The following is an 11,731-nucleotide window of genomic DNA, read 5'->3' as shown; positions in this document are numbered from 1 at the left end:
TATTACACATTAAAATAAAATAATATAAAAAATTATTAATTTTTTTGAAATTATCTGAAATTCAATATATATGATCTTAAATATAGTATCATATAATTTTATAATTATATAAGATAAATTTATATTTTATAAAATGTTATTGAAGGTATAAAATTTGTATATATGATCTAAACTTTATATATATATATATATATATATATATATATATATATATAACACGACATTGATATAATTTTTTCCTAATTATTATACTACTCAATAATTTTATATAAAATATAAATTTTATCTATTTAATCATTAAATTATAATTTTATATCACCTTATATATTTATATCAAATTTTATTAAAATTGAATAATAATTTAAAAATAATTAAAAAATTTATATTTTAATATATTTAAATATATATATTACATAAATTTTATTCTAAGACATTAAATAATTTAAATAATATAAAATTTTGTATGTATGTGATATAAAAATAAATAATTTTTAATAATTTGATAATAAATTTAAAAAAAATTATATTTAAATAATATAATAATTAATAAAAGTTATATATATATATATATATATATATATATATATTCAATTTAATCTTTTAAGTCGGTGCCTGAATTATCTGTTGGAGTGAACTGTTTCTCTACCTTATATATATAACTGATTTTGACTCAACAAATAAAGCTTTTGAAGAAATCATGAAAGAATGTGTAACTTGCCTTGCATTCAACAGAGGATGTCAGCTTCTCTTTTAACACGCCCTAATAATTGTTTTTTTTTTCTCTTTTCATTTTGCAATCTAAAATCAAAGTCAATGTTTCCTTTCTCATAACTTATTGCTTAGGTATGTTTACTGTATGAAAATTACAAGAAAAAAAAAACACTGAGAGGAGTGAAACAAAGGTTTGGTAACTAATTGCCAACAATTTTTAATGATAAATTCTTCCTATTCAAAATGATAAATATTAATGATTGATAACTAATTGCCAGCAATTTTTAATACTTCAAATCCTTTATTTTCCGAAAAAAATAATGGATTAGTTTTTTTAAAAAAAAAATAATTAGTTGTTTAACTTAAATTTATTTATTTAATTAATTATTCTCTTTCTTATTTTTCTTCATATTATTTATCTTTAATTCAACATTTTTATTTTCACTAAATTTATTTTCTTCTTATATCAAACATACTATTAAAGTTAATTGCCTTGAAGAAATTATCAAAATAAACGAGTTTATTATTTTGTTGAACATATTTTCGTCCTTGTATGTATGTGGATTCGAATTTGATGTTTATACATAAAAAAATATATTAAACCGTTGTTGATAATATAAATTCAATTATATATATTAATTTCATTTATATAATTATTGAATTATAATTTCATATCATATTGTATGTGTATGTTGATAACGAATATTGTTAAAATTAAACAATAATTTGAAGGTACTCATCCTAGTTTTAGATTTTATGTTTGGTGATTCAAGTTGATTTATGAGGTAATTATCATGTGTTCTAGTATGTTTAAAAATCTCATATTATTTTGGAGTTAAGGTCAGTGATAGTTTATAAATATCATTTTCCTTTAATTCAATGGATGTCTTTTTAAGAACAAAATTGTGATAATTCAATGAGTGTTAAAGTAAATAATACCTCAGATGTGATGATCTTAATAATGATAATTATAAACATTTTCATTCCTTAGCCCATCAAAATGATTTTTCAAGAACAAGATTGTGATAGTCCAATAAATGATAAAAGAGACAATACCTCTTATATAATAATAAATATTTTAAAAATTACTCTAACTACTCGGTGAATAAAGTGACGATGAGGAAAGCATGACTTGTTGATAGCTTTACAAAACCTAGATGGTTAATGTATGAGGATGTTCATATCTTTTAGTTCTCTCCTTCATAAATACAAATAACATGTTTCAACCGTCTTTTATTAGAGATTTTAACTTTTAACTTTTAACCCTCCGTTATACCAAAAATAACTACAGAAAATCTATCGTAAGAGAGAGAAGAGAATCAAACTTTCAAAACTTATTTTTCTGATTTATAAATATAAAAAAATACTATTTTAAATTAGAGTCATAAGAACATATCATAAAAACTGACGCTGGAGTTGGACGATAGGAAATACTAAAAAAGGAAACAAAATTTCTGGAGATGCAGGGGATCGAACCCTGTGCCTCTCGCATGCAAAGCGAGCGCTCTACCATTTGAGCTACATCCCCATTCATTGTTAATATAGTACTACGAAGGTATAAATAATTTGTGTAATTTACCCCCAATCTGAGGCTCTATTGAGAAAAAAGATGATCCTCTCTCTCCCTCATCGCTTTATGAAAGTTGAAACTAGTGAAACAGAGAGGTGAAGGAAAAAAAGTGGATAATGGCTTCGTTATCAGTTAGCATAGGTATGAGAGTTCCGACCCCCTCAGCTTCACTCATTCTCACTGCTCCAAAACCATCTTCGCTCTCTTTGAGCGTTGCCCGCACTTCCTCCAACGCTCGCTCTCCGCTCCTCCATTGCTCCTTCCTCTCCTCTCCTTCCCATCTCTCTTCCCCTCCCTCCCTTTCAGGTACGACGCACTTCATTACTATTTCCCCACTGCCCTCTTTCTATAATTCCTTTTTCCCCCTCAATTTTCCTTCTTTACAATTCATCTAGGGGTTGCTGTTGCTAATGCCTTGTTTTCAAATAAATAAATAATGGTTTTTTTGTTGGGATTAGTTTAACTCCAAAATGGGCACATTCTGGGTTTTAAAAAAAAATTCTGTCAATTTGAGCCAAATAGGAGTTGGTGCTACTACTTTCTGATGCTGCAATGGGGTTGGGTAGTAAGTGGATAGAGCTCTCGTTGGAAACCAAGCCAATATATCAATTACAATAATAAAAGTTAAGATGCCTGCAATTTTGGACTTTTGGATTGTTAGATTAAGGATATGTTTGATTAAACGTTTACAAAAAACACTTCAAGAAAAAATGAAATAATTTTTTTTTGTAAGTTAATAAAATTAGTTTATGTATAAGTTAATTCTTAGAAACTCTTTCCCATTGACTTATCCAAAATTTTATTTTTAACTTACGAATAAACTAGTTTCAATTTATAGTTTAGATTATTTCTTTTCTTTAAGATTTTTCTCTCTTAGAAGGATTTTTGGAGAAATTTACCTAAAGAAACCGTAAATGCAATTAGAGACGTCTCTGAAGTTTGAATGTGTAATTTAGTTGGAATAGATCCAATGAGCTTGCTGCCTGCTTCGCGCCTGCATTCTGGTGTATTCCAGATTGAGGACGGTCGTTTTATTTCCCAGAATCCTCGGTTGAAATTTTAAAAGTTGTTGAATAGGTGCAGCAATGCTTTCAATTGTTGTGAAATTGTGATGAAAATCCTTGTTCTTCTTTCTCCAAGGATTGTGATATGGTAATTAGTGGTACTGGTACCTAATGGTATCCTTAACATTAAGGCTGGTATTACTCTTTTTTTCTAGGTGTAGTTGGGACACAAACATAATTGATTCCAGAAATTTTATTGTTGTGTTGATTGGTATAGTAATATGTAAGGTTGAATTGCTCTGCCCTTCTGGCTCAAAGTTAAGTATTTTGGTAGGTTATGATGGGAAGACTCTCACTGAGACCATAGCATGTCAGTTAGGAATTCCTCAAAGACGTGAGTTCATAAATATAAGTGAGGAGATTAGCACATAAAAGCACTATGTCACTTTAAGATTAAAATTGAACATATTTTGCCAATGAAACATTCTAGCAAATAACTTGACAAAGAAAGGGGAAAGAGTGTGTAGAATAAGAGAAGAGACGTGAGTTGTTAACATTTTTGCAGTAGTAACTGACTAGCTTTGAGTTGTTGGACACATTTGTTTAATCTGCATATAACCATAGTTGTTCTATTTAATATGACTAGCTGAACTTTTCTAGTAGAATAAGGCTTTTTGTTGTTGTTGTTGTTGATTTGTTTTTAATCTGCATGTATATAGATAAAATTCTTGTTCAGATTTAGGTTGACTTGATCTCAACTAACTTGTGAATGTTAAGGCTTGTCACTTGGATTGGATTTGACCTCTAACGTTGGAGGCAGAAGAAGAAAAGGTTATGGCCTGGTTGTGAGGGCAGGGAAGGCTGCTCTTTGTCAAACTAAGAGAAACAGATCAAGAAAATCATTGGCACGCACCCATGGTTTCCGCAAAAGAATGAGCACACCAGGTGGAAGAAATGTTTTAAGGAGACGACGTGCCAAGGGACGGAAAATCCTTTGCACCAAGTCCCACCCAAATAGTGGAAAATAGGGCTTGCAAATGTTCTATTTCAGCGGCTTCATGTATTGATTCCTCCAAACTTGTCTGCATTTCAAGTTTTTTATTTTTCCCCTAACACTGGTTTTTCTGTATCCTTTATATTTAAAAAATTTAGGCTTACTTTTTGTTCGTGTCATCTATAATTCTTGCTATGTTGCATCTAGATTTGCTTCAAAGATGTTTACTTTACTACAAATCGAATGATTCGAATCACAAATCAGACTTGATGGAATTGGTTTTGCAAGTAATTGCTCTTATGCTATGTTGACCACTGATCATTTTCTTTTGATTTTTTTTAATAAAACTGTTGAGGGCACACTATGTGATTGAGTATATTTCGTGGATTGATATTTTCTTCTTTACTCAAACATTTTAAACTGCTTGTTTGTTAGAACGGATTTTTCATTTGGCTCTTGTGGCAATGTGGCATTACCTGTTGTGCACAATGTCAAATAGCCCCCTTTACATTAATGGGTTATGGGTGCATTTGACAAGATACTTTTAGTCTTTCAACCATGTATGCTCAATGGAATGTTTAAACCATGTGTTTCTTTTAGGGTCTGTTTGCATGATGGTAAACTATATTTGAAGGTACAACTTTGTTTGATTCAGTATCTTATGAAATCAAGTTAGATGTTAGCTTTCAACAAGTGGTACAATGGCATCGTATCGAATATCGATGTTGTTTGAGTGTGTGACATCGATACATGTGGGATACGTCTAGAAGTGTATAGTCTGAGTATTTTCTAATTGTTTATTTAAGTTTATTAATTGATCTGTTTGAGATGACTCCGATGCTGCTGTTTACCACACGAAAACAATTTAATCATACAATACTACGATGGATGTTTTAACAGCGGAGCCAATGTAATCGACAAGCTTAGAAAACTGAGGTGAGTTGTCTATGTGCACCTCCTTATCTAGTGGAATTACTCCCCCGAGTCTTGTGAAAAAAATTTAAATCGATCTGAATTGCTATGTGATTGATTTGATTTATATTAAAAAATTTGATTTATTTTGAAAAAAATTTAAATTGATCTTTTTTACAAAATTAATTTTGTTATCTTATTTATTTTTATAAAATAAATCGATTTAATTTGATTTGATTCATCTTTTTTAAAAAATATTGATCTATACATGAATAAAAATTAGATAATTGTACATTATGGAACTGATCTAATTTTAAAAAAATATATACATATTTTAAAAAAATTGAACTGATTCATTTTTATTAAAAATGAATTTGATTCGATTTAAATTTTTCAAAAATTTTATCCATCAACACTTATCATACTAAAGTCTTTATTGTTGAACAAATTGATATATGGAGTTGATTTTATAAGAGTCTCAGACTAGGGTTAAAAGCAAAATAACATTTATATATAACCAAGTTTGATTAATCAATCAAATTTAATTATTCGTAAAAAGCAGGATTCATTTATGATTTTGATACATGAAAGAAAATTCTTTCTACCAAAAGCTTCTTAAAAGTTAAGTTTTAACAACTTTGTTCTAGGAGTAGTCATATACTCATATTAATGATAATTTTAATATATTTAGTGATAATTAATTAATTAATTTTAATCCGTCAAATAAATTGTTTGACTTGATTAATTTAATTTCAGTATTAATTATATATAAAAATCATTAACATTGTTGTTTTTATACATATTTTTCCCTCGATAAATAGTAAAACACATTTTTTCCCAAACACGTATACGTAGTAGAATATACACGCACATTGATAACGAGCGTATGACGTCAGGCCTACCTATACTGAAATAATAGTTTATCTTTTCCTAAATTCCGGTGGTTTTTTTGGCCCATTGTACACACCGGTGGTTGACTTTTTTAAAACGTATTCCTGTTTGTTATGAGGACAAGGAATTAAAAATTGGGCATTACTACTAAACCTTTTAACTAAACCCTCTATTAAAAAAAGATTTTCGTACTATTGATCATGTGTAATTTATGTGTATTTATGTGTTATTATTTAAAATTTGTTATTTTTAATTTTTTATTTATTTAAAATTCAAATTAGTTAAATGGTTAACTTAAGTTTTTTTTAATTTTTTTTTCGTATCTTTTTGCATCTTTCTCGCTTCGTGAAAATATAAGAGAAAATGAAAACAGAATGGTCAGGCGCCCCAAAGGCCACACTTCTGGCTCCAAAAACAAATTCAAACCGCCGCTCGTTATAACCTGGGAGCCTGAGCCCGCTATAACCCCTTTTATTTTAGAAATTTTGGGTGAGAGCGACGTGGTCGAGGCCCTGGCCCGGTTCAGCCGCAGAAAGAACACGGGCCTATGCGTCCTCTCTAGTTCGGGAACTGTCGCCAACGTCACTCTCCGTCAACCCTCCGTCAACCCTCCGTCACCCTGGCGCCACCATCACTTTCCACGGTCACTTTGATGTCCTCTCCCTCTCCGCCACACTCCTCCTTCACGCTTCGCCGGCAATCGCATTTTCCGCCTTCGTCGTCTCACTTGCTGGCCCGCAGGGCTAGATTGTCGGTGAGAAAGAATCAGGAAGAAAGGGAAGAAACATGAAGCCAGAAAGAAGCAGGAAAGATACAGAAATTTTTTTTTTAAAAAACGTGAACGTTAACCATATAACTGACGTGAATTTTAAATAAAAAAGATTAAAATTGACATAGACTTTAAATAATGATACATAAATACACATCAGCAACACATCATAACACATCATTAACGGTACTGTACCCTCCAAATCCCCAATTGACCGAATTGGCCGAGTAAAGACTCTTTGCACTTTTAACAATTAAGCATGGAGGGTCACGTACCTTCCAACTCTCCATCCGACCGAGCAGGTCGAATTCAAGATCACTCACGGATTTTCTAAGACTGATTAAGGCAGTAATTTCCATGATTCTCGCACATATTTGATTACGGTTATAAATGTGATTTATAAGCTCATTATGAGAAATAAAATGAAGGCTTATTTCAAGGGATTGGGATGGGAGAAAAATATTCGTATCCTTAAATATGACACCCATATATATAAAGGAAGAATGGTTTTACTAATGTGAGGTTACACTCATCAAATGTTCTAGGTTAGGACGGCAGCTAGGTTCTCTTAGGGTTTACATCGCTAAGGGTTCTCCGGCTGCTATCCTCTTGCTGGAACATTTTGGCGCCCACCGTGGGGCCTCGGGAAAACTCTTCCCACGACCATTACAACTTCAACCCACGACCACGTGGTTAAAAGCCAATTCTGCCATTAGACGTCGGACACGTAAGAGGTTTATTCCTTTTGATTTATTTTTATCCTGATTCTCCTCTCTCCCCCCTCTTGTGTCGTGTTCTCAATTACTTCTTCCCTTTCTCTTTTTTTTCTTCTTTAATTTGCACCGTGAATTCTTTTATATTATATTATGTTATATGTATAAATTGCTATTGTTTCAAAAATTGAATCAACTGAATGATAAACGATTAACAACTCTTAGCGCCGAAGACGCGTTTTAAGGTCGACTAAATTCTGATTTAATGACTTCACCAGCATACACCCTTAGCGCCTAAAACGCGTTTTAAGGTCGACTAAATTCCGATTTAACGACTTCACCAACATACACCCTTAATGCCGAAGACGCGTTTTAAGGTCGACTAAATTCCGATTTAATGACTTCACCAGCATACACCCTTAGCGCTGAAAACGCGTTTTAAGGTCAACTAAATTCCAAGTTAACGACTTCACCAACATACACCCTTAGCACCGAAGACGCGTTTTAAGGTCGACTAAATTCCGATTTAACGACTTCACCAACATACACCCTTAGCGCCGAAGACGCGTTTTAAGGTCGACTAAATTCCGATTTAATGACTTCACCAGCATACACCCTTAGCGCTGAAAACGCGTTTTAAGGTCGACTAAATTCCAGGTTAACGACTTCACCAACATACACCCTTAGCGCCGAAGACGCGTTTTAAGGTCGACTAAATTCTGATTTAATAACTTCACCAGCATACACCCTTAGGGCCTAAAACGCGTTTTAAGGTCGACTAAATTCCGATTTATCGACTTCACTAGCATACACTTGGTAATTAGTTGTTCAATAAAAACGATTTTCTTGTGAGCAATTACTAATTCGACAATGTAAAAACATGAATTTGGTATAACAAGTGAAACTCGTTGCACTTTAGTGCTCGAGCCTGGAGGGCTATATATCGTCAGACTCTCCAACCGATTAAACTGGCCAACTCGAGACTCTTCGCGCCCTTGACGCTCGAGCCTGGAGGGCTGTGTACCCTCCAAATCCCCAATTGACCGAATTGACCGAGTAAAGACTCTTTGCACTTTTAACAATTAAGCATGGAGGGTCACGTACCTTCCAACTCTCCATCCGACCGAGCAGGTCGAATTCAAGATCACTCACGGATTTTCTAAGACTGATTAAGGCAGTAATTTCCATGATTCTCGCACATATTTGATTACGGTTATAAATGTGATTTATAAGCTCATTATGAGAAATAAAATGAAGGCTTATTTCAAGGGATTGGGATGAGAGAAAAAGATTCGTATCCTTAAATATGACACCCATATATATAAAGGAAGAATGGTTTTACTAATGTGAGGTTACACTCATCAAATGTTCTAGGTTAGGACGGCGGCTAGGTTCTCTTAGGGTTTACATCGCTAAGGGTTCTCCGGCTGCTATCCTCTTGCTGGAACAGGTACCAAAACCCTTCAATAATTAAAGGTACCATAGAAATTCTCTTAAAAAGTTTTATATTTCAAGTTTATATATTTTTTCCCCAAATCCTAAATTTTCTAGTAGTTACTAACAGTTTGGTGATTTCATCTTTATGCCTCCCAACTCAACCAACCAACCAACATTCCCATACGGCCTCACTTACCACGATTGTAAGTCTGTAACCCCACCAATCTTCTAATATAGTATTAATTTGTATACATAATTTATTACAATGTTATTTATATATTATAAACATTTAGCCTATAAAACTCACGAACTAAAATTCTAATACAAGTGTAGCGTTAGTTCATGTAAAATGCAGATTTATTGTTAAAATAAACACATTTTACTAAAGTAGAAGTTTCCCAAGCCTCTTAGAAGACTAAACTTTATAAATATAAAAAAAAAATTAAATGTTAATATCACTAACTAAAAGTAAATAAGTGTTTTAAGAAAGTAGACTTTTAATCAGAGTCATTCCTACAAAATTAACTTATAATTAAAATACCTCTTACATAAAATACTTATGATCGAAGTTCATGAAGTTCAATTATTCGACATTTAAGGCTATTAAATTGAAGATATTTTTTAATATTTTTTTTATATTATTGATACAAGGGACTAATTTTTATTGAAAATCTGTCTAATCATTTTTTAGTGAAATTCTCTCATCCTATCCTATCCATATATATATATATATATATAAAATATTAAAATGTAAGATCTTATTTATGGTGTTTAATATCATTTGAACTAAATTTTTTTTAACAATTTAAATTGGAGATTTCTGGTCTCATTTGTTTTTGGAATAAAACTTTGGTTATAAGGATTTATGTTTTATAACTTTATATCCCAGGAGAAGAAAGACTTCTGCAAATTCATGCGCCAATCGAGGGGAAAAAATAGGTTTAACGCCTCGTCAACATATATAGAGAAGGTTTTATATTTATATAAGAAAAATGTTATCAATAAACTTATATATACTTTTTAACACATTTTTAGTATTATTTTATAAGATTTGTGTGAAATTCATTAAATAAAGAATGAAATTCATATTATTTAATAATAAAACCCATATAAATTATATTTAATAATAAAATACATAAAAATATTTTATAGTATTTTTCACAAATAAAGTTATAATATATGGAACTGTTGATATGTAAGTAAAATCTCACATCATTCAAACAAAAAAATAATTATAAATTTATATACACACAATTATCTTCAAGAGATTTGTTTGAGTAGTGTTCAAAAAATAAGAGCCGAAAGAGGAAAATATCTATATGTGTGGGAACCCTGTGTCCCCAAGCCGAACAGACACACACCCCTGGCCTACGTTATTCACGTTAATTTGATCTTTCTAATTCTAACACGTGATGCACATCCATCATCTTCGCGTGCACGATGGGTTAACCATGTCTGACGGACCACCCACGTCGGTCGAGCTCAAGTATGAAAACAAACTGGGTATAATTTTTTTTAATGATAATTAATTAGATAAATTCCACGGTGGTCCATCTCATTGTATACAGTTTTGTCCACAACTTTTATGTACCGTTACATCTATTTAATCTTTAAATAATATTCTACATCTTTCATACTTAATCATTCTCACCATCAAAACTCAACTCTTTAATCATCCTTATGCTTGGAACAACAGCAAATTGAGAGAGTCACCTATGATCTAGTTCATGTGTTTCTAGGCTACCTAGGATGTGTTTGGTTTTAGAAAATATTTTCTATTTTTATTTTTAAAAAATAATTTTTATTTTCTAAATTTAAAATTTTAAAAACATGTTTGCCTCAACTATTTTTTAATAAGAATTTATAAAATATTTTTTGATATAAAATTTACAATCAAAATTACCCTCTATATATGAATTAGAATAATATTTTGTTTTGTAAATATTTTGTTCTTTTCACAATATTTTATATTTATTTTTATTTGAATACTCTTATCTTATAATAGGTAAATTTCACTCTAAAAATGTATAAATATTCCTTATATTTTTTTTTATCAAATGAACAATTTATTATTTAACGAGTAATAGTTGTATATCAAAATAAAATATATATTTTATCTTTATAAATGATATATATATATATATATATATATATAATTGATACTACTTATCTTAAAATATAGCAACCAAAACTTAATCATACAAAGTATTAATCATATTTAATAAATAATATTTAATTAAAATAATTTAATAATATAAACAACATATGTAATTAAAATTTTATAGAATAATTATATCTAATAAATTTTATAATATTAATATATATAATACATTTGCAAACATTAAATAAAACTTCTCTATACACAAAAGAAAATATAACACAGATTGATTGAATTACATGTATAAAAAAAATAAGCTTATTGAATTATGTGTACAAGGTAGTAAACTTAGAAGTAAGTTCATAAATTTTTTTAATAATTACCATCGCATGTCTTCACATTTTCAAAAGTGCAGAAAATAGTGAATATGACATTTTTGGACTTCTTTTGAAAATGTTTTTAAAGAAAACCTTTTCTAAAATTAAAAGCAAACACATTTTATTTTCTATTTTCTATGAAAATGAAAATATATAGAAAACGGTGAAACCAAATAGACCCTTATATTTGAAGTGCCTTTGACAATATTAGAGATTGATATCACACACATATAGTATCAGAAGCATGAGTCAGCT

At 30.3% G+C, this 11,731-nt stretch overlaps 1 protein-coding gene and 1 non-coding gene across 2 annotated transcripts; one reads left to right on the top strand and one right to left on the bottom strand.

Annotated features, from left to right (window-relative positions):
* Window positions 1–2,166: 2,166 nt before the first annotated feature.
* Window positions 2,167–2,239, bottom strand: TRNAA-UGC (transfer RNA alanine (anticodon UGC)). Its single transcript has one exon. It is a non-coding gene; the product is annotated as a tRNA-Ala (tRNA).
* Window positions 2,240–2,336: 97 nt separating this feature from the next.
* On the top strand, window positions 2,337–4,458 carry LOC109817766 (Ribosomal protein L34). The gene is made up of 2 exons (XM_020383110.3): window positions 2,337–2,587; window positions 4,063–4,458. Exons 1-2 carry the CDS (start codon window positions 2,398–2,400, stop codon window positions 4,311–4,313), a joined length of 441 nt encoding a protein of 146 aa, XP_020238699.1. The 5' UTR covers window positions 2,337–2,397; the 3' UTR covers window positions 4,314–4,458.
* The last annotated feature ends 7,273 nt before the right edge of the window (window positions 4,459–11,731 follow it).

This window comes from Cajanus cajan, chromosome 1 (genome assembly GCF_000230855.2).
Source record: "Cajanus cajan strain Asha chromosome 1, NIPB_CcT2T_4, whole genome shotgun sequence".
In the NCBI taxonomy this organism is placed as follows: Eukaryota; Viridiplantae; Streptophyta; class Magnoliopsida; order Fabales; family Fabaceae; genus Cajanus; species Cajanus cajan.
This window is presented reverse-complemented; position numbering and strand designations above follow the sequence as displayed.